General features: G+C 41.3%; 1 protein-coding gene across 4 annotated transcripts in view; it reads left to right on the forward strand.

Moving 5' to 3' along the window:
• The window catches only part of LOC103250971 (myomegalin-like), a 108,281-nt gene that overhangs the window by 19,871 nt on the left and 61,598 nt on the right, over nucleotides 1-26,812 (forward strand). For 3 of the 4 annotated variants that reach the window (XM_008049561.2, XM_021708320.1, XM_021708319.1), the window contains exons 2-4: nucleotides 19,038-19,114; nucleotides 21,739-21,862; nucleotides 22,043-22,218. In XM_008049561.2, coding sequence (XP_008047752.1) covers nucleotides 19,038-19,114; nucleotides 21,739-21,862; nucleotides 22,043-22,218 — 377 coding nt within the window. Of the gene's footprint in view, nucleotides 1-19,037; nucleotides 19,115-21,738; nucleotides 21,863-22,042; nucleotides 22,421-26,812 lie in introns of those variants that run through there. The other variant, XM_021708321.1, reaches the window with a different exon arrangement.

Genomic DNA, 26,812 nt, shown 5'->3' on the forward strand with positions numbered 1-26,812 from the left:
ACTAGCATGCTTGTATACCAGTAGACGCTTCCAGTGGAAAGTGAAATATTGATGGAGGAGAGAAGGGGAGACTTTCCAGGTGTGGCTTTTCAGAAGTAGAGAGAATGAGACTTTATGCATAAGTAGAAGGCTTGGCTTTAGACAGAAGCATGAAATGTCGATCTGTGGTCATCAGTGGGGAAAGATAGGGCATGTGAGCACAGACGCTGGTTGACGGGTAGATGGTGGGAGAAGACTGCCAGAGGGAGGTAGGAAGCAAACTCTGTTCCCCCACATGTGTTCTCAAACATCTGTATAGGGTGAGTTGCTCTCCCTCACGTGTGCCAATTCCTGCTGACATATCCTTGTCCACATCTGGGAAACCTGCATCATTCTCTCTGCTTATCCAGCCCCACTTGCTTTTCTGTCTCACTCCGATTCCACCTCTTCAGGTGGGCCTTCCTCATCACCTCTGCCTGAAACTTTCTCTCCCTCTCTGTGGTCGCCCAGCAATTTCAGTTCAGATACGTTATTTGGGATGTATCATTTCATCCCTGGATAGCGATGATGTTTCCATGTACACGTTTTAAAAAATCTCTCCCTCTAGATGATAAACACCTTGCAGGCTAGAGTGATCTCAAACTTCCTCCATAGCCTTCAGTATATACACTGTTGAGCCCATAATAGACGTCCAGAAAATGTGTTGGTGGCTTACAAGTATGTTACAAGTTGCAGATGAAGCCTGTCTGTTCAGAAGGGATAGATGTGGAGCCACTTGTCCATCCTTTCCTATCTCCTGCCCCAAAGAGGCCCGGCTGCTGGCTTTGGGGCATTCTGGCTGAACTTCCCCCTCTTCCTTGAACTGAGCAGTCTCTGCAAGAAAGGGGTTGGTGAAAGGAGGAAGCAAGAGAATTGAGAAAAGAAACAGAGTAAGAAGAGGAAATTCTTGACAGTGAGAATTACTTTTTGAGTGGGCTGTGTTTTTATTCTGAGCGACACACATTTGTTAGATAAATGTGTACTCATCTTCTGTGTGTGGGCACTGTGCTAGCAATGGGGATACGATGGGGAGAAGACAGAGGGGTGCCTGCCCTCAGGACCCTTGGTTTACTGTCCACATATAGTCTGCATAGTGTTGTGTTGCTGAGTCCTGTTCAGTTTTATGCCTGATATCCACCCTTAGCAGTTTTGCTCCACAGTAATTAAAGTCATTTCTGTATTTTGATGGTTGGTGAATGCCATAACTCACAAAACTCTTTCAGGTGCTATCAGACAGCAGGATTAACTGTCTTGCAGGTCAGAGCCTGTCTTCATGTAATCTACTCAAAGCCAGTACCTCTTTTTTCTTAACATTTTATAAGCAGCACTGCCAAGCATAAGCATAATATAAGCCGAGCATGTCATTTAAAATTTTCTGGTGGCCACATTAAAAAGGTAAAAAGAACCACAAGAAATTAATGTTAATAATATATTTAAAATGTTATCATTTTAACCTGAAATTCACCCTAAAAAATGATTAATGAGATTTTATATTCTTTGGTTGTAGTTAGTCTTTGAAATCCAGTGTGTACTAGGTCTTTGAAATTCTTACAGGGCATTTCGGTTTGGACTAGCCACATCTCAAGTTTTCAGTAGCCACCTGTGGCTCATGCTGGCTGTCTTGGAGAGCACAACTATAGGGCAAGTGCTGTCTCTGGTCCCAAGCAGAGGTATAACCTCAGAAGAGTTGTCTAATCATAGGACCGAGCTTTAGGACACAGCTAGGCTTCAAGGAAGGAGTGAATGTCAGATGTTAGAACATAGAGTCCAGTTTGGTGTGTAAGCTTAAATGTAAGAAAAACTGCCCTGGACTTTACAGAACACCAGTAAGTGGCTTTATCTTTTTTGGAGAATAGATCAAAGCAAGTGTCAATCCAGAATTGAAAGCTCAATTTGAGAATAAATGTCAGATCATATTAGATGCCACAGATAACTCAAACATACTTAGCAGGTCATACGTTTCCTGTGCACCAATTTACCTATAGAAAAACTAATATAACTGTAGTTTTATACTCCAAAGTAAGTTTTTGCTTACTTCTCAGGTCTATACCTGCTGCCCAAGGAAAATGTTTGTGTGAAAAGTCAGGGAGAGCAAAGGATGGTTCCTGTGAGCTCAGTTCCTAAATAGCTGAGGAAAACAAATTGTTCTGGACATCCCCTTTATCTCCTTCAGCAGGGCGGGTTTCTGTCTCCACACAAAGTGTCCTGGGGGATTGTAGGGGCTCCAGCCTCGCCCCGGCTTTTGCAGGGAGTCTGCACTTTGCTAAATTAAGCCCAGCCCAGCCTATTTGTGAGCAGAGAGGCTCCAGCCAAGTGAGAGAGATTGGTCCTGCTAAGGAATGTCCTGGGGAGGGGAGAGAATCACTGAGATCATTGGTATTTATGAGGATGTTTTCTCACCTGCCAGTTCAGTTGGGCCAGGCCCACTGAGGCTTCTGGGACTCAACTGACATTCTAACAGAGTGACCATAGGGAATGAATAGCTCATGACACATTGAGAAGGGTTTAACTGGAGATCAGTGTGGATAGCAAGGCAGAGTGTATCTTGGGAACTCTGTGCTCAGAGTCTAAATAAAGCAGGCAGAACAACTCATTTTTCCCCGCTTGACTTTTTTGAAAGTAGATTTTATTTTTTTAGGGCAGTTTAAGTTCACAGCAAAATTGAGTGGAAGGTTCAATGATTTCTCATTTACTCCCTGCCCCCACATACACACCCATATACGTACAGCCTTCCCTGCTATCAATATCCAAAGACACTTCATTTTAATAAATCTTTTCTTGGTTTCTTAAACCCAGTATCAACCAGAAATAGCTGCCTGTCCTTATGATTCATGTGTCTGACCACCCTTAGAGAAACTAACATTTCTCGAACACCTGCTGAATGTCATGTATTTCCATTTACATCTTCTCATTTAATTTACACAATGTCCTTGAAATGTAATGATATGAGCACCATTAAAAACACCTGAAGACGCTGAAACTTACATTAAAGCGATTTACCTCCGAAACAAAGAAACAAACTACATGCAGCTGTAAAAACTGGTTGACTGTCTACGTTTCCATATGGTTCGATCTAATACAGTGTGAGATCCAAGCCTATTTAGTTCTGAAGCCTGTGCTTTGCATTATACCATACCTCTGCCCTAAAAATGCTGGAGTAGTACTAGATTCTATATTTTTCCTTGGCAGTGCTGAAGTTTCAGAATTATATCCTGGCTCCCTAAAAGACTAGAATTGGGATGTTGAAGAAAGGACAACCCAAAGTATGATATATCTAGAGTTGGGTCTAAACTAAAGCCAAGATTTACATGATGGACCTGTACTGATTTGGGTATCTGCCGCTATTTATGTCTGCCACCTGTATGCACATCCATACAGCTGTCTGATTCTGGGTTCTCTTCCGTTGGCATACTCTCCTGTAATCATCTGTTTAATTATCCCCATAGCCTGAGGACTGTGCTTGTGTCTGTTTTTCTGTCTTGCTCTTTCTAGTACCTATTAGAGTGCTTGCACATACAAAGTAGGTGCTCACTAAATATGTGATGAAAAAAACAAATGCTACCATCTCACAAGTCAGCTACCCTGTTTTTCACCCATTGAGCACTCTTTCTGGCTGGCTCTTGCATTCTCTCTCTCTCTCTCTCTCTCTCTCACACACACACACACACACACACACACACACACACACACCCTAGCTATGTCTGTCCAAACACCTACTCTCCTTTGAACTCATCCATGGCCTCAGTGCTTATTCAGATATGGATGTCTATATTTGTCGAATCAAGGTAAACTGGGATGGGAAAGGAATCGTGTTGCTTTCAGACTCCCGCTAAGGCTGGGCTTGAAACAGCGACCTGAACAAAGGAGTGTTGCTATTTGGATATGGGTCCTCGGAGTGTATGAACTGAAACTTTTCCACCAGTTTTTTTCCATCCCTTTGGGGAACTGGGCACCGAAGCGGGTTCTGGCAGGAGAATGCCCTGGCCTTGCAGAGTCTTTTGAGGCTGAGGACACGGCCCAGCGGTTTTTTCCCTAGCAATGAAGGACACTTGTCACATGTTGGGGCAACCTGTGTGTTTAATTTGGGGCATAACTGCACTAGTAAAAGGCAGTGAATATGGAATCTACAGAAAGGCAGGGATTGCACCTCTGAATCAAGGCTTTCCTCTGTTCCACATTAAAGTGTAAAAACTTAATGTTTTGTATTTGAATATCTCCTGACTAGTGTTTGGGTGTCTCACATCAATATAGATGAGCAATGCAGGTGGTATTATAATTCTTTTTTTTTTTTTGAGTTGGAGTCTCACTCTATCACCCAGACTGGAGTGCAGTGGCCGCTCCTGGCCACCGCAGCCTCGACCCGCTGGGCTCCGGCGATCCTTCCGCCTCAGCCTTCCAAGTAGCTGGAACTACAGGTGCGCACTACCACGCCTGGCTAGTTTCTGATTTATTATAGAGATGAGGTCTTGCCAAGTTGCCCAGGCGGGTCTTGAACCCGCGGGCTCAGGCAGTCCACTCACCTCAGCCTCCCAAAGGCGCGGGATTACAGGCTGAGCCACCGAGCCCAGCTGGTATTATAATTCTTACAGGCAAGAGAGAGAGACTCTGATTTAAGTCAATTGACTGTATAATTGACTGTAAAGCATTGGGTGTAACTAGTCCACGGTTACATAATGACAGAGGTCAGTATCTAGACCTACGATCTATTTTTGCTCTAAAACTTAATGACTGTAGGGACATCTTATTTACAAAGCACTCACTTGAAAGCTACTAAAATGTATTTCTAGGGATTGTACAAGGATCAGTTCTTGGTCTCTTGGTCAGGACAGATAGAATCCTGCATAAAAATACTCAGTGCTCCACCCTGGTTTTTTTTGTTTTTTGTTTTTTTTTGGAGTTAAGAGTCTCACTCTTGTTGCCCTGGCTGGAGTGCAGTGCCGTGCTCATGGCCACTGCAGCCTCGACCTACTGGGCTCAGGCAATCCTTCCACCTCAGCCTTCCAAGCAGCTGGAACTACAGACTTATACCACCATGCCCGGCTAGTTTTTTAAGATTTATTGCAGAGACGAGGTCTCATCAAGTTGCCCAGGCAGGTCTCGAACCCCTGACTCAGGCAATCCTCTCACCTCGGCCTCCCAAAGTGCTGGGATTACAGATTGAGGCACTGCGCCTGGCCAACTCCACCCTGTTTTATAGGACTTTGGTCTTGCCCTAGTGGAATCAGAAAAACCTGGAAAAGAAATTCACTCTGCACACAAAAATACTTATGAACTATACTTTTCCTAAAAGAGATATGACTCTAAAAGGAAAAAAATTTAAAACAAAACCCTTTTACTAATAGTTACTTCCCACTTTGGGTGAATAATCAGGAAATACATGAGAGTCTTCTAACACTATTTTGAGACTCTTCCTCCTGCTAAATTGTTTCTGTTTTAATTCGTTTAGCTTACAGAATTGACTAGAGTAGGATTGACATATTTATTTTTGTTCTATATACAGACTTCTTGTGGAAGACCTGCTCCTCTCTGACTTGCTTCCTGCTATCTTGCAAAGGTGCAGTGTTCATTTCCTTCCCTCACTGACCCTAATCCACTTATTTATACTGAGAGCTCCTTGAGGTCAAGGACTATGATGCCAAGGTTGTTTTTTTTTTTTTTTTAACTTTGTTTGTTTTTTCTGTGCCTGGTCTTAGCCCAGAAGCAAACTTGGAGGTATATAAAATAACATAATACATGGTCCCTGGTGTCAAGGAGTTTGCAGATAAGTGAAATGCACACACATGCATAAATGTGAAGTTAAATCCAAAACAAAAATGAAAATCAGCAATTCAAGACAGATAAAAAAGTGTTTATTCCAGAAACTTATACTGAGAGCAAAGTTTTCTAAAACCTAGAGGGGGAGACAGACCTTTTAAATAATGAATATAAGGCAGAGTAAAGTGAGTGCTATACTAGAAATATACACTGGATGACCATGAACCTTGGTTTACTTAAGACAATTCTGATTTTTTCCTGTTGCCCTGAAATAATTATGATAGCACCCTGTTTTACTTTCAGAAGAGTCTCAGTATGGATATTAAGTTACAGTCCGATTAGTTATAAACTACGTATGATTGAAATGGAAAGAAAGTAATCACAAGTTCTGACTAGGAGATTGGGGAATGTTGCCTGCGGAGAGAATGTTTTAGCTGAACCTTAATGAAGAACAGATTTAAAAGAGAAGGCATCACAGGCAGGGAGCAGCTCAGACAAAGACTCTGTGATATTCAAGAACACTAATATGATTGATTTCTCAATCCGTAAACACCCTTAGAAGAGAGTGGTACCACCAAAAGCTGGAGGGGTCTTGGAAATGATCTCACTATGAACTACCATCACTCAGAGCTCTGGTTACCAGGAAAAATGGCTGCTGGGTAATGGCTGATGTCATTGTGATCCTGTGTCGGATCAGAAGGGTACAGGTGAAGCTGGGCAAAGTGGGCAAGTGAAAAGGAGTGGAAGAGAGTGAAGGCACGTGAAAGTCAAAGAGACTAACGGATGATAAGAGGTGAAGTGAGAGAACTGTGCTTTCAGTCTGCCCAAAGTAGTTCATTTGAAGAGGAGTCTGCAACTACTTTGAGCAGATTTGAAGCCCAGAAATATTTCTGCATCTCTTCTTTCCTCTCTATGACACATACTCAGTTGTGTTCTGAGTCCCCCAAGTTTGACAGGCGCTCAGAGGCAGGTTTATTCTCCTTATCCCCCAATTTTGGGAAAAAGACTGAGCACCATTGTGTCTGTTTATGTCTGGCGGCTGACAGAAGCTGTTATAGGGAGCCGAATGTTCTTTGCTATCTGTGCCCTCAGTTTAGGTAATGCCAGAAATGAACATGAAAAAATAAAAAAAAATACGGACATTTGCCTTCTTGTGGCAAAAATGTCCCCATTTTTGACTTTTCATTACAAAAATTGTCAAACATAAAGATTAAGAGAATACTACCTCCTGCTGCACCATCCCCTGTACCAGGGAGTCATTTATCTGTCACCTGGCTTTCATAGTTGCCAGCATTCTGCTGTTCTTTTCATTGATCTCCCTGCACTGTTTGTTCTTCTTCTTGTCCTTCTCCACTCCTTACAGTAACTTTCAGGCATCATGTAACTGTCTGGAAAGACTTCAGAATGTAACTCTAACAGATAAGGCTTTGTTTTCAAACATAACCGCAGTACTATTATTTTGCTCAAAATGCTCAAAAATATTCAGTATCATTCAGTGCTGGGTCCATACTCAATTTTACCTCTAAAATGTTTTTTATTTTTGTATTTTTTAGTCAGGCTCTTGCTCCGTCACCCAGGCTGTAGCACAGTGGCATGATCATGACGATCACAGCTCATGGCAGCCTCAATCTCCTGGGCTCAGATGATCCTTCTGCCTCATCATCCTGAGTAGCTTGGGACTACAGGCGTGCGCCACCATGCCTGGCTAACTTTTTATTTTTTTGTAGGGATGAGGTTTTGCTATGTTGCCCAGGTTGGTCTCGAACTCCTGGACTCAAGCAATTCACTTGCCTCGGCCTCCTAAAGTGCTAGGATTACAGGTGTGGTGAGCCATTGCACCTGGCCTAAAATGTCCAATTTAAAACCTGGAACTATTAATCAGAATTTCTGAACTCTAATGTAGTGCATAGAAGTAGAATGTTTAGTGCTTTTAAAGGGGAAGATGAGAGGTGGAAGCAGAGGGGGCTGAAAACCTAAATTGTATTCAAACTTTTTTATCATCAGTGGGTTAATAATATACCTATCAGAGAATCTTCTTGGCTTAAAACTGAGAAAGTCTTTTAAAGACTTCAAATAAAGTCTTTCAAACAATCACACAGCATTATCTATCCTTTTCATTCAGTAAACATATCAGTGTCACTCCACTTCTTCCGCCTCTTGTCCATTTGTTTCTTGTTAGTTTGTTCTTTGGCTAGTTCATTCATTCAGTGCTTTTATTGCTTATACAGATGCAAGACACCGTGAAGGTCTTGGATTAGTCACTGCTGCCAGTTATTTGGATCAGGCATTGTACTAGGTACTTTATATAGGTTCATTTATTCCTCACTACAACCCTCAAGGTAATGTTTTTAACCTCCATTTTATAGATGAGGAAATTAGGTAGTAAGAGGTTAAGTAACTTACACAGAAAACATCCCTCGGCTAGGGAGTGGCAGAAAGGCTTTGGAACCTAGGCCTGCCCATCTTTAAATCCCTGCCTCAGCCTCACAAAACTGAGAGGCAGAGTCTTACTAACCAGTATACCCGGTGAGTTCCACCACACCATCATTGACTCTGTCCTTAGAAAGTCTGTCATTTAAAAAGAGTAAATAAGGCAGGGATAGAAATATGAAGCATTTATACTTTATTTCAGTGTTTAAATACCAAAAAAATGATATCATGAAAACACAGTCTCAAAGTCCTGAGAAATTACTTTTAACTGGGAAAGGTGAGGTTTTACAATGGACATGGCACTTGATGATTAAGCTGAGGGCAGAGAACAGTGCTTGTATAGGGCTTGTTGGGAAATCCAGTTGGGCTGGTGCATTAGCATAGGAGACAAAGCTGGAGAGGTAGATTGAGGCCAGTTCTGCAATACCCTGTTATCTCTTAGACTCTATTATCAGGCTCAGCTGTATAACATTTAATTGTTGTACAGCTAAAAATAATTAAAAGCTTTTTGACTATAATAATCAGAGCTACACTTTAGAAAAAATTTAAAAGGTGGAGGGGCTGAGACTGGGGAGACCAGTTACGAGACAACCCATGTCCTTTGGTTCTGGTGAGAAGGAAGGTATACCTAAGAAGGCGGCAAGCAGTGGGGCTGAAGAGGAGGTGCAAGATTGAGAAGAGATTTTGAACTATAGAATGATAAAGAATCTCTGTTAGAGGAACTTGAAGACAATGGAGAGTTTTGTTCTGTAGTTTAGATATGGTAATAATGTTACTATGTGCTAGACTGTTCTAAGTGCATATGAGGGGACCTCCAAAAACTCAGAATTTATTTATTAAAAATCATGTATTTACCCTTACATGTTTGAACTTCAGTCACCTTCAAGGTACTCGCCATTTGATGCAATACACTTATAGAGACACTTTTCCCTCTGCTCAAAACAGTTTTTGAACTCATCAAACTTTGATGCCTTTTAGTGCTTCAACATCTTCCACACTGGCGAAATGTTTGGCTTTGAGAACTTTTTCATCCGTGGAAAGAAAAAATAGTTTCTTGGGTGAAATGATTGGCTGAATAGGGAGGGTGGGGCGTGGATGTCATGCTGTTTTTGGTCAGAACTGCTGCACACTCAGCACGGTGTGGACAGGTGTGCTTGTAAACCACCCATCATGAGATGGGCAAACGCATTGAAAGAGCCTTTAAAACAAAACTCACTGAAACCAAGAGTAGGCTCTCACAACATGCTAGCTGGTACACTGCTGCTGATGGGTTCCTAGAACACTTAACCTAGTTGCGAGAGCCGGTGCTCCAAGGCACCGTCCTCCAAGGGACCTGTCCTCCAAAAAATAATTCCAGGTTTCTTTGGGTTCCCCTCCTATCTAACAATTATTATCATTTAGTTATAGCTAGTAACTATAGGTTACTAGTCTTTTTGAAACATTTTTAAAACAACTTCATTGAAATATAATTAACATACCATTACAACTCACCCAATTAAAGTGTACAATTCACTGTACACACCAGTATTTTTGTATGTCCATAGAGGTGTGCAGCCATCATCATAATCAATTTCAGCACATTGTTGTCACTCCAAAAAGAAACCTTGACCCATCAACCATCATTCCCCAGTTTCCCTATCCGCCTCCCCCCGTCCCCCAAACCCCAGTCAACCACCAATCTACTTTCTTTCTGTGTGGATTTGCTTATTCTGGACTTTTTTTTTTTTTTTTTTGAGTGGGAGTCTCACTCTGTCGCCCAGACTGGAGTGCAGTGGCCGCTCCCGGCCACCGCAGCCTCGACCTGCTGGGCTCCGGCGATCCTTCCGCCTCAGCCTTCCGAGTAGCTGGAATAGACATTTTATATTAATGGAATGATACAATATGTGGTTCTTTGTGTTGGCTTCTTTTATGTCAGTTTTTTCAAGGGTTATCCATTTTGTGGCATATATCATTCCTTTCTATGACTAAATAATATTCCATTGTATAGACATACCACATTTTATTACCCATCCATCCATCTGTTGATGGATGAAAAAATATATATTTTTTTTGAGTCAGAGTCACACTCTGTCACCCAGGCTGGAGTGCAGTGGCATGCTCACAGCCACTGCGGCCTCAACTTGCTGGGCTTAGGCAAAACTTCTGCCTCAGCCTTCCAAGTAGCTGGAACTACGAGGCATACACCACCACACCTGGCTCATTTTATGATTTATTGTAGAGATGAGGTCTCACCATGTTGCTCAGGCTGGCCTAGAACCCCTGAGCTCAGGCAATACTCTCACCTCTGCCTCCCAAAATGCTGGGATTACAGGCATGAGCCACCGTGCCCAGCTCAAAAAGAAAATTTTAAAAATTGGCTCACTTTGTCACCTAGGCTGGAATGCAGTGGCATGATCTCACCACCATAGGCGGAACTTCTTGGACTCAGGTGATGCTTCTGCCTCAGCCATCTGAGTCACTGGTACTAGTCACACACCACCATACTCAGCTCATTTTTAACATTTTTTGTAGAGACAAGGTCTCATTATGTTGCCCAGGCTGGTCTCGAACTCCTGGGCTCAAGCAATTCTCCCACTTTGGCCTTCCAGAGTCCTGGGATTACAGGCATTAAGCTACCGTGCCTGACTTTGATGGATGATTTTTTAAAAATTGTTCTGGAACTTTGCTATATCACACGTTTATGCTTGAAATAAGTGAGCTACTTAGTGGTACCTGTATATTTGGGTTGTATGGCATTTTCATTCTTGATATCATAGTTCCTTGTCTATAATTACCTTTTCCATTCCTCTATCTCTTAGGTACCCATTAAGCCCTACCTGACAACTCCAGCTGTGTCTTCCAACACTATGAGAGTTATTTAGTGTGGAGGACCAGTCCTATAAGAGCAGATTTGTTAATATTTCCTGGCTGTGATTGTACTTTTTCGATAGAAACTTCTCCCTCTCCTATGGCCTGAAATCTCTTGTGGAATGTTAGCATTATGTGAGACAGTGTGTAATCTAGTTAGTATAATCTAGTTAGTATAATGGGTAATAATTAGCATCCAACAATGAAAGGATTCGTTCATTTTGGATTAAGATTTTTTTAGAAAACTGCTCAAAGCCATTTCTCTCTTTTGTTATTGTTGTTGTTTGTTTGTTTTTGTTTTTTAAGTTTTTTTGGGGGGGGAAATCACTGTGCTGTGGCTTCTAATGGGGTCAATATTTAAAATTTTGAAAATATTATTTTTAAAAGAGAGCCACGCTGTGATACAGAAAAAATCTGGTTAAATACAGTTAATCTACAAATTTATCATTAGTCCTGTCCTCTAGCTCTAGGTACTCATATATAGTAAAAGTTTAACTTCAGCTTTATTATTGAGTGAGATGGGTGACTACTCCTCTGGGGATTTGAAGAAAAAGGGGCACATCTCTCCCCAACTCCCTTCTTTAGTACAGAAATTTTAAGTATCTTGACAAAAAGCTGACAAGATTTGTTGATAAAATAAGCAAACGCAGTTAATTGAGATCCACTTAAGAAAGACTTAGAATTTCACAATTTACAAGTGAATATTTACTAAAGGAGAATGGGTAAATGTGATAAACTATGCAGAGATTTTTCTACTGAGAGAAGTTGCAAAAGGGTTAGATTCTGATGCACAAAATTGGTTTGCGCTTGCTGCATTTTCATGGGATAAGATTTTGTAGCACCTGCAAAGTTAAATTATTTTGATCCACCGAAAGAATTGATTATACTACCGTATTGCTTTAAGACAAGCATTGAAAGTGGCGGTAAACTGTGGGGAGGGGGTGGGGGGTGGGGAGGTGGGATTGACAGTAGTCGATATCTGCCAGGGGAAGGGGGGGCACACCTCACCGATAAGGGTGCCTGCACGGTGAATATTTGTATACCTAACCCTGAATTCTACTCCACAATTTTAAATAAAAAAAGAAGTAATTGATTATGACACTTATGAACTAATCTTGGGGAGAGAAAGCCATTCTAGCAGTTCTGCATGAGCATATAAGCCTTATCATCTAACTGAATAGATGTAATGCTGAAGCCTAGAGAAATCAGTCTGCTTTTGTCATTCTTCTTTCCCCTCCTTTCCTCCTTTTTCATTTCCCTTTTCTGCTTATCTTAGAAGGAGAAAGCTAAAATGGAAAATGTTCAGATAGGGTGTGTATTTGTGTGCAGTGCACCTTCAGTGCAATAATTTTCTTTCATTTCTATGACATTTCAGTTTAATGCCAGGCATGGTGACTCATGCCTGTAATCCTTGCACGTGGGGTGGCCGAGGTGGAAGGACTGCTTGAGCCCATAAATTTGAGACCAGCCTGGACAACATAGTGAGATCTTGTCTCTACAAAAAGTCAAAAAAATAAACGGGGCTTGGTGGCACATGCCTGTAGTCATAGATACTTGGGTGGCAGAGGCAGAAGGATTGCCTGAGCCTAGGAGGTCAAGGCTGCAGTAAACCATGATCATGCCACTGCACTCCAGCCTAGGTAACAGAGTGAGACTCTGAAAAATATATATATATGTATATATATATACACACATATATATATTTATATTTATATTAGCTTAATATGTGTTTATGCCTGAGAAATTCAGCTCTCCTAGTCAGAGAGTGTAAATTATTGTTGTTTTTACAGTTAATAATAGCTAACATTTTTTGAATGCTTGCTATATGTCAGGCACTTTAGTGTGCTTTTCGTGTATCATTTCATGTAGCCTCCTTGACACCCTTTGAGATTGGTATCAGCATCCCCTTAACAGATGAGGAGTTTGAGGCTTTTAGAGAGGGCTGGTGACTTGTCAAGCCCTCTTCTCACCTTCAGAGACTGTACTCTTGGCCACTACACTTAACTGCCTCCATTTATCCTTTCAGGCCTAATTTAATGCAGCACATTCTCCAGTCCTATAATTTATCACATTCTACTAAGTCGGGCAAAACTGGGTAGTGTTTCCTGAGCTGGTCTCTCTAGCTGAAATGCTGAAGCAAAAGTGGAGTGCTGGTTTCAGTTATTGCTTTTACTTTGGAAGTAACCCTTCTGGGTTTCAACTTCTTTATCTTTAAAATGAGAGCTCTGGAACAAATAAATGCTAGGGTCTTCAAATCTGTGAATCTTTGGCCAAATTAGTCCACGTGTTGACTTCAGTTTCTTGTCTAGGATTTAGAGCAAGTAGAAGCTACATAGTTGACATCTTCTGTTTTTCTTCCCTTTACACTTAAGTGCTTTTCCTGGTGAGGTTGAGGTCCCTGACTGGCACTGATTAGTCTGGACATAAGGGAATGTGAACAAAGGTTGCTGAACAGCTGTGTGCAAGGCCGTGTTCTGTGTGCATTGTGCACATTATCTCATTTAATCCTCACAAAATCCTTTGTGAAACAGCTGTTATCCTCTTCATTGAGAAAGAAAGCAACCACACTATGCCTGTGAGTAAAGTGAGGCTCAGAGTGATTAGTTAAGCCTGCCCAAGGTTACCTGGCAGGTATGGGATAAAACCAGGATTAAAACCTTTAGATAGGCTTTAGATTGGCTCTCTTCATTGTTTCATGGTGCCTCTCAACATTCCCTGTTTTTTGTTTTTACGTAAACATTCAAGGATTTCTCATGCCAAAATGGTAGTAAAGGACATTCAGGAAATAATGTATACCTACTAGAGATATTCCCTGTATCACATAATGAGACTGAGAACTAGCCAGAGTCATTTATACAGCTTTGGTCATTTGAGGTCTCATGTGTTTCAGACATGGGATTTTTGACTTATCTGAAGTGATTCAGCAAGCATCTGGACTTTTCTGATTTAATAAGTTAGTCAGGTGTAAGGATAGCATTGATAAATAAGAACACTTCAAAGTTATAGATTACATTTTCTTTCATATGAGATTTAAATCACTTTTCTACCATTCTTTGTCATTTCACAGGTAGAGATACCTTAGCAGAAGGTCACACAAGTGAGTCAGTTGGTGGCAGAAATAATAATAAACTTAGGAGTCCTCTTTCACAGCACAATATTCTGAGTACTGAATCCACTTGAAATATTATGGTCTCATAGAAGATAAACTGCTGTTATGATGATGATGATCATAATAATAGTATTATTAAAATTAAAATTATTTTTACATTTGTGTTTGAAACACTGTTCTAAGCCCTTTGCATGTATTTATTTAGTTATGCCTTATGACCCTGTAAGGTAGGTTTGCAAATGAGAAAGTTGCAATTATTCTCTATATTACAGATGAGGAAATTGCTCCATCTTTGAATTTCCTATATGATAGAATGCATATCACTTCACCTCTGTGAAGGGTCTCTGGTTTAGAGACCATTTCTTTTTTGTTTTTTTTTGAGTTGGAGTCTCACTCTGTTACTCAGGCTGAAGTGCAGTGGCATGCTCCTGGCCACCACAGCCTCAACCTGCTGGGCTCTGGCAATCCTTCCACCTCAGCGTTCCAAGTAGCCAGAACTACAGACATGCGCTACCATACCCGGCTATTTTTAATTTATTGTAGAGACGAGGTCTCGCCAAGTTGCCTGGGGTAGTCTCAAACCCGTGAGCTCAGATAATCCACTCGCCTTGGCCTCCCAAAGTGCTGGGATTACAGGCTGAGCCACCAAGCCCGGCCTAGAGACATTTGTATTCCTCTTAGTACTAAACACAAAGCTGGAGGCATAGCAACTGTGAATCTTCTATTTCACTGTTTATATGGTTGGAGCAGATGAATAGTTCTCACAGCCCTGGCCTTGGAATTGATGCAGGGATTTTGGGCCTTTTTCCTTATACAAAAACTGAAGAATGCTTTGCTGCCACTTGTTAATCTTTTGGTTTAAGCACTGCAATATAAAATACAGGATGCTCAATTTAATCCGAATCAAAGATAAACAACATTTTAGAGTAAGTGTGTCCCAAGTATTACAAATGACATAGTACTTGTAATAAAACAAATTATTTGTTGTTTATTTGAAATTTAAATGGAACTAGATATCTTATTTTTTTATTTGCTAAATCTGGTAACTCTTTTTAGTGTTCATACAATTATAGCTTTAAAGGAAGTCCCAAAAAGATAGAGCTATCATTTTCTTCTTAAATGCTATAAGCCTTGAAGAAATTAAGATATTCTGATCTCTTCTGACCTCAACCTGTGTTCTATCTTGAGTCAAAGGCACCTGTAGTTGCCTTATGAGAGGAACAAGCATTCCTTTCATTTTGCCAGCTGGACACTTACTAGGTGCATGATCCACAATATCTTGAGTCCTACTGCCTTCCAACTCTAAACACTCTTTCATTCTAACTCTCAAGTGTCTAAACCAGGTTTTACTTTTCCCAACTAGTATTCTTGCTTCAACCACCCTGCATGAAAACATGAATTATGAAATGTCTTCACGAGTATGGTAGGCAATTGCCTGGTACAGTGCATGGCCTTGGACTCCTAGAAATTTAGGTATTGGTGGTTGTTATATAATGATAGTAGAGTAAAATTCTTCTTACTGTTCTAGTACCCACAATTCTCCTTTTCATATGTGAGCCACACCTTACCTTCAATCACTTTGTCAGCCTCAGATTTAAAGACTTTTTTACATTTTCAGTTGATCGCATTCTTCTTGCTTAATACTGTGCTATTGATTTCATCAGGAAAGAGACTAATTCATCCTTGTACACTTATCTCTAAGCTGAAATAAAGTAATCCTTCAACTGACGTTTACAGACTCCTTCTCAGGCGCCCCCCACAACCTGTTTTAGTTTATAGAGTGAATCACAACTCACATACTAGAAATTTCAGCAGCATCTTTGGTCCGCCTTTCGGTTCAAATCCAGATCTCACATGTCAGCTAGTCTTACAGATTCTGCCCCTGGAATGTCTTTTGAGTTTTTCCCACTGTACTCAAACTCTTTGAACTCAGACAGTCTCCATCCCTATTCTGGTCAGTTGCCTCCTGACTTACCCACCTTCTTCACATCCATCATAAATCACTTCCTCAACATAGATCTGATCATGGTCGTATTTTGCCTAAAGCTCCCTGGCAAGTCTGATTACTATTCAGTCTTTTAGCATGATTTTCACAAACTAGTTGCAAACTATTTTTTCCTTCTTTTAATTTATTTCTTTCTTATAGGGTCTTGCTTTGTCAACCAGCCTGGAGTGCAGTGGCACAATCATAGCTCATTGCAGCCACAAACTCTTGAGCCCAGGTGATCTTCCCGCCTCAGCTTCCTGAGTAGCTGGGACTACAGGTGCATGCCACCACACCTGGCTGATTTTTTAATTTTAATTTTTTTTTTTTTGAGTTGGGAGTCTCACTCGGTTGCCCAAACTGGAGTGCAGTGGCCACTCCCGGCCACCACAGCCTCGCCTGCTGGGCTTCGACGATCCTTCTGCCTCAGCCTTCCAAGTAGCCGAAATTACAGGCATGCGCTACCACGCCCGGCTGATTTTTTTTTGATTTATTGTAGAGATGAGGTCTCGCTGCCCAGGCGGGTCTTGAACCCGCGGGCTCAGGTAATCCACTTACCTCAGCCTCCCAAAGGCACGGGATTACAGGCTGAGCCACCGAGCCTGGCTAATTTTAATTGTTTTAGAGACAAGGTCTCATTATGTTACCCAGGCTGGTCTCAATCTCCTAGGTTTAAGTGATCCTCCCACATTGGCCTTCTGAGTTGCTGGGATTATAGGTATGAGCCACCATGCCCAGTGCAAACTATCTTCTGTACTCTTTTTAAAAAATTTTTTAACAATTCAAGGTTAGGTATACAAATGTTTATTATGCAGTACCCTTGTTGATGAGGTGTCCTCCCACTTCCCCAAGAAGATTCCCACTATTGCCAGTCCCACTTCCCTGTCCCCCTCCGGGCAGTTTCCCACTACTGCCAGTCCTTTTCTTATAGTATTACAATAATTGTTCAAGGTCCGCTAATGAGTGAGAACAGGTGATACTCAGTTCTTTGTTTCTGTGAAACATCACTCAGTATTACAGACTCTAAGTCCATCCAGGTTGCTGTGAAGTTTATGATTTTGTTCTTCTTTATGGCTGTGTAATAGTCCGTCGTGTATCTGTACCACTTTTTTTATCCAGTCTTCTTTTGATGGGCAGCACAGTTGGTTCCATGTTCTTGCTACTGTGAACAATGCTGTGATAAACGTATGTGTGCAGGTATCTTTCTTATAGAGTGATTTGAGTTCTTCCAGGTATATTCCTGGTAGGTAATTGTGAGGTCATATGGAAGGTCGATTTTTAGATCTTTTAGGAATCGCCACACTGTTTTCCACAGAGGCTGCACCAGTTTACACTCCCACCAACAGTGTAGAAGTCTTCCCCTTTCTCCACATCCTCTCCAGCATGTTGTTTCTTGAGTTATTGATGATAGTCATCTTGATTGGAGTTAGGTGGTATCTCAGTGTAATTTTAATTTGAATTTCTTTGACGACTACTGAGGCTGAGCGTTTTTTCATGTATCTGTTGGCTGTTCCTATGTCTTCTTTTGAGAAGTGTCTATTCATATCTTTTGCCCAAGTTGTAATGGGGGTGTTTGTTTTTTTCTTTTCGGCACGTTTGAGTTCTTATAGATCCTAGATGTTAGGCCTTTATCAGACATACAGTTGGCAAATATATTTTCCCAGTCTATGAGCTGTCTCCCCACTCTCTTGATTTTTTTTGGCTTTGCAGAAGCTTGTCAGTTTGATGAGGTCCCACTTGTCTATCTTATCTCTTATGGCATGGGCACTTGGGGTTTTGATCAGGAATTGGTTGCCAGTTCCAATTTCCATAAGGGTGTCTCCTGCATTTTCTAAGCTTCTTATAGTTTAAGGTTTTACGTTTAGGTCTCTGATCCATTCAGAGTTGATTTTTGCATATGGGGATAGGTAGGGGTCCTGTTTCAATCTTCTACATGTGGTCATCCAGTTTTCCCAGCACCATTTACTGAATAGGTTCTCCTTTCCCCAGTGGTGGTGGTGGATGCTTTTCGAAGATGAGTTGGTTGAGAAATTGAGGTTTTGCTTCTGGAATCTCAATTCAATTCCATTGGTCTATATGCCTGTTTTCATACCAATACCAGGCTGTTTTTATTATTGTAGCTTTATAATAGAGTTTAACATCTGGGAGTGTGATGCCTCCTACTTTTTTTTTTTTTTTTCCTTGAGGATTGTTTTGACTTCGTGGTTGTTTATGTTTCCGTATGAATTCCTGTATTGTCATTTCCAGGTCTGAGAAGAATGCTGCTGGCAATTTAATGGGTATATCTTCTATACTCTTCACCACACACCAGACCACTTAACCTGCACCAGATGCACTTGGGATGTTTTTGTTTACTTTTGTCTGTTTGCTGAAATCTTACTGCTGCCTCACCCCAATAAAAATTAATTGTTCCCTGTATATCTTTACCATCAGAGCTTCCTCTCATCTTAAGCAAATTCCATTTGTAAAAGTCCAGTTTTATGATAGAAACAAAGTATTGTTTTCAAAAATGTTCACAACCAATTCTTTAAGTAATTAAAACCGTGGGTATTTAAAAACAGAATTCTATATACAGCAGTTTGGTTTTCTGGTACAGATCTGGCAAGATCTAGTAAGAAAAAGTTTTTTACTTTGTCCTCCAATGAGAATTAACAGGCGGTGTTCGTGGTCCAGTGGCAATAATGAATAGGTTGAGGGACAGATAGGCAGCTCAGGGGAAGTCCTGAAGCAGCACGGCTCATTTGTCCTTGCTGGGGTGCTGATCCCTCGGAAGCCCCACTTACGTCAAGATGAGGTGAGAGGCTGTGGACCAAGGGCACAAGGCTCAAATAGGAACCCAGTACCAGAAAAGAAGCTGTGACCGTTAATGATGATTAATGCCTTTGTGCGTTTTAGAACATCGAGCTGAAGGTTGAAGTGGAGAGCCTGAAACGAGAACTCCAGGACAAGAAACAGCATCTGGATAAAACATGGTGAGTGTCATTTGAACGAGACGAGCTTTGGCCCTTCCTAGAGTTTGGCTCACTAATCTGAGAGCAATAGATTTGGAACCAAGTTCCCCTAACCCTTCTCTGGCATTTGAATGTTATGCCTGATTCAGGAATTGGAACAGTCAGTATTCATGTGCTTTCTTTTCCTTGAGCTGTCTGTTTGTTACTAAGTCAAATATACCTTGCCATAGATTGGTAAATACACCAGACCTAAGGTTTTAAACGTCCTGTTACACATCAATCAACTAATCACTTTGAGTTGAAAGAGACAAATGCAAATAAGTTTAATCAAAGATCTATACACCAGACTCTTTTTTTTTTTTTTTTTGAGTTGGAGTCTCACTGTCGTCCAGACTAGAGTGCAGTGGCTCCCGGCCACCGCAGCCTCGACCTGCTGGGTTCCAGCCATCCTTCCGCCTCAGCCTTTTAAGTAGCTGGAACTACAGGCACGCGCTACCATGCCCAGTTTATTATTATTATTTTTTTGAGTTGGAGTCCCACTCTGTCGCCCAGACTGGAGTGCGGTGGTTGCTCTCAGCCACCACAGCTTCGACCCGCTGGGCTCCGGCGATCCTTCCGCCTCAGCCTTCCGAGTCGCCGGAATTACAGGCATGCGCTACCAGGCCGGCTGATTTTTTGATTTATTGTAGAGATGAGGTCTCGCTGCCCAGGTGGGTCTTGAACCCGCGGGCTCAGGCAATCCACTCACCTCAGCCTTCCAAAGGCGTGGGATTACAGGCTGAGCCACCGAGCCCGGCCACCAGACTCTTTAACATTGCCTGTATGATCTCATTCTCGGGGAAGTGAGATCAGAGTTTGTGATGGCGAAAATACTTGATTTTTTTCTTTATATACTTTTGCATTATTAAAATGGTTACTTTTATAATTTATGGTTTTAAAATCATCATATTAAATGACAAGTATTATTACAATTTTTTTTTCATTCTTATTATAAAGATGTGGGGTTATTACAATTGTTACTAAAAATATTTTCAGGTTGTATCTTGGAATCAGCCTACATTCAGTCTGATCTGGCATTCCTTCTTTGTCTACAGTATTTCTTGATATTTAGGATGATAATCCAGCAAGATCAGAAATCAAAACCAAATTCAATTATACACAAAGTGCTGGTATTCAATTATACACAAAGTACTAGGGTACTTTCTAGGGCATTAAGTGAACTAATAGATTTTAGAAATAATAATTGAGTAATAAAGTTTGAGATTTGTACAATGCTTTGCTTTTTAAAAAAAATATGTGTGTCATCTGAACTTTGAATTAGGTGACATTATCCTATTTTGAGAAATTAGAAAACTAAGGTTCAGTCTTCTTAAATCTGTGGCAGAGCCCATATCTTCTGGCCTCAGATTCTCGGGCTTCTGACTTCACAACAGCTGTAGTCTCATAAATAAGATATTCCAGCTAGCTGAGTTACTCAGAAAATGCATAGAGATTGTAGTAGTTAGCAGTTATCTATTGCATTTATCAAGGAATATGGAGTCAAATATGGAGTCAAAGTAAAAGTTGCCATGTCCTGAGTTGTGCCTATTTTGGGGTCTTGGGTTACTCCCAAGACTTTTGTCGCCTTGTGTGACCAAGATCCTCATACCCCCAAAAGGCTATATGATGACAAGAGAATTTAAGATAAATATAACCTCTGGGATGGTGCTGAGTAGTGTCCACTATCAATCAAGGAATCTTTAGATGAGACTCATTTAGTCTCCATGGACACAACCCCTGAGCCAAATATTAAAGTACCACTGGTCTTAGTGCCTTATGAACTGATAAAAATGTTCTCTGCCCTGGAAGATGACTTATGGTTCTTAACAAATGACTTAAAACAAGAATAAAACCAAACCGGAATTAAAATCATTTAACACCTGATCCTACCCCAAAATGTCTAATCCACAGACATTGAAGGACAGCTGTTGTTTGCTGTAAATAAGTTAGTGATACCGTACCTGCTTCATGCTAGTGCCTGGACATTCATTTCTAGGGATACCAGAGAAGCAAAGCTCAGCCAAAATTCTGAGCTTCCATAGATTAAATGTTTTCTCTCTGCATAGGACCACAGAAAAACTGGGTAGAACTCTGGATAGAATGCCCAGATTCAGAACAGTCTATTAAGGTTTACTGACTGGAAAGGAACAGAGCATTTCTGTGGCTGTCCAGATGGCTATCCTGTTACAGCAACCTAAATGTAAAGATATTTGAAATTCAAATAGCAAGAAAGATACGGAAGTAGCCAGGCACTCTAGGAAAGCAGGCTCAGTGGGAGAGTCCTGGGACAGATGACAGTGCCTGTGAATGCCGACCTCTGAAACTTGTGATGACTACCTGCCTTCCAAATGAAAGTTCCTCCTCTTGAAGCTGTGGCAATAACGAGGCCTCTAGGAAGACAAACGTATTCTGACTTGACAAGCAACAAATAATTAGAGTTCCTGAAAAATTACTGAAAAGGTTGAAAAGCTCGGTTCCACAGATAATCGTAGAAGGAAGAAAGGCTTCATTTTTCTTCTTATCAGTGTGACTGACTTACTGGAACAACCCTAGTGGGTCCACTTGCTAAATTATGCCTGACTCTGGCGAATGTTCTGTGGTTTTAGGACTGATGTGGAGAATCTCAACAGCCACAATGAAGCTGAGCTTCGGCGCCAGTTTGAGGAGCAACAGCTGGAAACGGAGCATGTTTACGAGGTCTTGGAGAATAAGATTCAGCTTCTGCAGGAGGTGAGTAGGTGTCGCAAAAGTCTGCGACTGGGGGTCCTCTTTTGCCTTTTCCCTACTGCCCTGACTTCTGCACTCACCTTTTCCCTCTCTACTTCTCTCCCAAATTCAGGTGTCCTTGTACTGGGGGGTTGCTAACCTAAGTATGACTTTGCAGCCTCTCAGTTTTCGTTCTTTTTGCAGGAATCCAGGCTAGCAAAGAATGAAGCTGCCCGTATGGCAGCTCTGGTGGAAGCAGAGAAAGAGTGTAACCTGGAGCTCTCAGAGAAACTGAAGGGAGTCACCAGAAACAGGGACGATGTACCAGGAGACCAGGTCAAGCCCTACCAATACACTGAGGCCCTGGCCCAGAGGGACAAGTAGGTGTCTTGATGCTCTTTTTGTCGCTTATCTCTTGCCTGTTCTCAAGGCTATGAATGCATACAGCAGTCACACTGTTCCCTTTTAAGGACTGACAGTAGAATCTTCACCATTTCCCAAGACTGTACGGCCCTGCAACAAAAGATGTTCTTTTTAGCGTTGAATCTTTAATGGTATCCTTTAAGAAATTTTACTTATTGGCAGTCAGGAGCCTAAGTAAGTGTGAGTAGAACAATGAAGTGGCCAAATGATGGCAAATAAGAGACATGGATTCACTTCTTCAGCAAACATTGTTTGAGCACCTATTACCTACCAGACACTGGGCTGAGCACTGTAGTCAGAGAAATGAAAGACTCAGTTCCTGTCACCAAGAAACACGTTACATGATTTTGATATGTTCCCTGACAGAAGTAGAAAGGGATGCTCTGGGACATACTGGGTGGTCATATATTCCAGACTGAAAGAGCAAGATGCCTACTGTGGTCCTGTCCTCAATTCAAATGTTGAAATCCTAACCCCCAAGGTAATGGTATTAGGAGGTGGGTCCTTTGGGTGGTGATTATATCACGAGGTAAGCGCCCTTATGAAATGGGATTAATGACCCTGTAAAGAGGATTCCAGAGAGCTACCTAGCCCCTTCTATCATATGAGGATACAGGAAGAACGCATCCTTTATCAATCAGACTTCAGGCCTTCGCCAGACGTTGATTCCACCAGTGCTTTGATCGTGGACTTCCCCGTCTCCAGAGCCATGAGAAATATATTTCTGTTGTTTATAAACTACTCAGTTTATGGCATTTTGTTTATAGCAGCCCGCATGGATTAAGACAGTATCATTGAAGGTTTCCTGGGGGAGGTGAAATCTGAGCTGAGTTTGGAGGCATGAATAGGAGTGAGAAGAAATGGGAGAGGAAGTACGTGGGGAAGGGAAATGTCCTGGGCAGAAGGAGAAACCATGGAAAGAAGACACAGGGAAAGGGCTATTTCAAGAACTTCAAATAATTTGCTGTGCAATTAGAACAGAGGGTCTGAGGAAGATGAGTGAGAAGCAAGCTGTTTGGGAATAGGGGTCCGACTGTGTCTCACATGAAGAAACTTGGGTTTTGCCCTGAAGGTCACTGGGCAGTTGTGGAGGTCATCATCGTTCATGTCTGGGCTACTGCAACATTTTTCGAAATCTTCTGTCTCCAGTTCTGCTCCTCTGTTCAATCTCAATCTAACAATTCAGAAAAGTTTTGAAGTAGAGATTTCAACAACATCAAACTGGCAAATAATTTGGCCTCTTAGATACATAGTATAGTGGTATTAAAAGCACAAGGACTTGTATACCTAATTCTGAATTGCACCCCACATCTTCAAAATGATAATTTAAAAAGCCACGAGGAGCTTTTAGTAGACAAAAAGCACAAGTGAACACAATGACCAAAGTAATCTCTCGGAGACATAAATTTGATCTTGTCATTGCAAAGCTACTTACAAAGCTTTCTAATATCTTCAGAAGTTATAAGATCCAAACTCTTTCATGGGACCTTTTATGATGCAGCCCTCTGATTTCCCCAGACTCATCACCCACTGCCACCCCTTCACACTTCACTTATGCCAGGCGAGTAATAATGATGATGACTAAGGTTTCGGCTTACTGTATTGCTCAGCTGAATGCTTTCCATGCTTCTTTAACAACCCCATGAAATAGGAATTATACTTTGTTAATGAAGAAACTGGCATTCAGAGAGTTGTGCAGCATGGCTTCAGACATCACTGAAACCCGGACCCTGAATGCCGACTGCCTTCAAAAGCAAAAAAGCTATACTAGGTCTCCAGAATTTTGCTCGTGCTCTTCCTTCCTTGGGAAACCTCTACGGCCTGTTTCTCTTCTGGTGAACGCTTATTCGTTCTTCAGACCTTTCTAAGGCATCCGTCGTTACTTCTCTGAGGGCTTTTGTGACATCAGAATGAAGTCTCTTTATGGTTATTTGTTTATGTATACATATCCACACTGCACAGTTTTCAACATGGTGTCGCATTTGCTTTGAGATCTTCCCTGTTAGAGTCCCCAAGACTGTGTCTCATCTCTCTATCCCAATCAGCACTTTTTAATCTAAAAAACCAAAACAAAACCCTGAGAAAAGCACATGCACATCTGGCAGTTATACTGAGGCAGTTCATATCAGAGGGCCTTGAACAATTCAGAGTCGGAGAATAGATCAGCCGTAGAAACTGAGGATCAAAGGCATGAGCGAGGCTTGAGAAAAGTGGCAGCGTCCCAGCACAGATGCCGTGGAGAATTTTATGTGGCGTCTACATTCACCCTCATCGCCACATCATCGTCACAGCTCACGTTCACATAATGTCTCTAAGTTTTTAGAACATCTCTATTTTTTTCATCACCACCACCACCACCATCACAGCTTACGTTTTTATAATGCTTTAACTCTTTTTTCAATTTTTGTTTTTTAAGGTTGTGGGGCACAAGTCAGGACTGGGCACACAAGTGTTTTGGGGGCGGGGTAAGTTTCGCGACTCCCACTGGACCTCATTCCCCTGGATTAGGGTCAGGCCCCCTTATTGCTGTTATGTGCCCTCCCCCGGCTGTGTCCCACTACTGCCAGTTGCTTTTTTGTGGTATCGTAACAGGTGTTCAGGGTCCACTTACGAGTGAGAACATGGGGGACTCAGTTTTCGTTTCTGTGATCATTCACTGAGTATGATAAACTCCAAATACACCCAGGTTGCCGCAGAGTCCACACTTTTGATCTTCCTTATGGCTGCATAATATTCCATTGTGTATATGTACCACATTTAAAAAATCCAGTCCAGTTTCAGTGGGCAACACAGTGGGTTCCATGCTTTTGCTATTGTGAATACTGCTGCAATAAACATGTGTGTGCAGTTACCTTTTTTGCAGAGTGATTTGAGTTCCTCTGGGTATATTCCCAGAAGGAGGATCACTGGGTTGTATGGAAGGTCAATTTCTAGTTCTTTTAGAAATCACCACACAGTTTTCTATAGATGCTGAACTAGTTTGCATTCCTACCAACAGTGTAGAAGCCTTCCCCTTTCTCCACATCCTCACCAGCATCGGTTTTTATTTTTATTTTTTAAATTAATGGCCATTCTTACTGGAGTCAGATGGTATCTCAATGTGGTTTTAATTTGCGCTTCTCTGATGATTAGTGAAGTTAAACATTTTTTCATGTGTCTGTTAGCTGCTCATATACCTTCTTTTGAAAAATGTCCATTCATGACTTTTGCCCATTTTTTAAATGGAGTTGTTTGCATTTTTCCCTTTTGGCACATTTGAGTTCCTTGTAGATCCTGGATGTTAGGGCTTTGTCAGATATACAGTCAGCACATACTTTTTTCCATTATGTGGGCTGTTCTCTCACTCTCTTGATGGTTTCTTTTGCTTTGTAGAAGCTTTTCACGTTGATGAGGTCTCACTTGTCTATCTTATCTCTTATGGCATGGGTATCTGGGGTTTTGATCAGGAATTGGTTGCCTATTCTAATTTCTATAAGCGTGTCTCTTGTGTTTTCTAAGATTCTTATAGTTTGAGATTTTATGTTAGGCCTTTAATCTATTTGGAGTTGATTTTTGTGTATGGTGATAGGTAGGGATCCTGTTTCATTGTTATATATGTGGTCAGCTAGTTTTTCCAGCACCATTTACTGAATAGGTTCTCCTCTTCCAAATGGTTGTTGTTGGAGGCTTTGTTGAAGATAAGTTGGTTGAGAAATTGAGGTTTTGCTTCCAGAATCTTTATTTTGTTCCATTGGTCTATATGCCTGTTCTTGTACCAATACCAGGATGTTTTGATTATTGTAGACTTAGAATAAAATTTAAAGTCTGTTTTTAAGTTTTTAAAATTTCTTTTTATCCTCAAACCTTAACTGACCTCACACCCTAAATGAATTTATAATTTGTCTATGAGATTTCTGCTTTCTGATGTCCCTCACCTTTCTGCCAAGCTATTTTCCTCCTAAGGTGCTACCATTATCTTATACACATACACAGAAATAATAATCACAAGTAGAAACATTTCATCTAGTACTCAGCACATTTTCAAGGAAGTTTCTCTTGTGCTCTAACACATACAGAGAAACAGTAAAATATGCCTTGCACATAGCAGATGATCAATAACTGCTGATTTGAGCTTGTGGCTTGTGTACTTCTGCATAGCATGCACAGTCTTTTTTAAAACTTACTCCTAGTCTGAATTTCTAGTCTCTTCTCCAGCCATTGTTTCTTTCCTCCAGCCTTTCTTTCAGTGACTCTTTCTCAAAATATACATTGTCTCTTTATGCCTTCATTCTTTGTTCAATCTCCCTTCGAGCCTGGAAAACAACCCAGTCTTCAAAATCTCTTCTAAGCTTCCTCCAAGTCAAATGAATCACTTTTTTGTCTTCCTAGAGCTCCATGGCAGCACTCAATGTACTATACAGGACTTCTCTTATGGTAGCACTTATTGCATGCTATTACTGTTGTTTATTTATGTAAGTTATGCATCTCTTTTTTTTTTTTTTTTTTTTTTTAGTTAGAGTCTCACTCTGTCGCCCAGACTGGAGGGCAGTGGCCACTCCCGGACACCGCAGC

This window comes from Carlito syrichta, unplaced genomic scaffold (assembly GCF_000164805.1).
Source record: "Carlito syrichta isolate Samal-C Ts95f unplaced genomic scaffold, Tarsius_syrichta-2.0.1 Scaffold135755, whole genome shotgun sequence".
Taxonomy (NCBI): domain Eukaryota; kingdom Metazoa; phylum Chordata; class Mammalia; order Primates; family Tarsiidae; genus Carlito; species Carlito syrichta.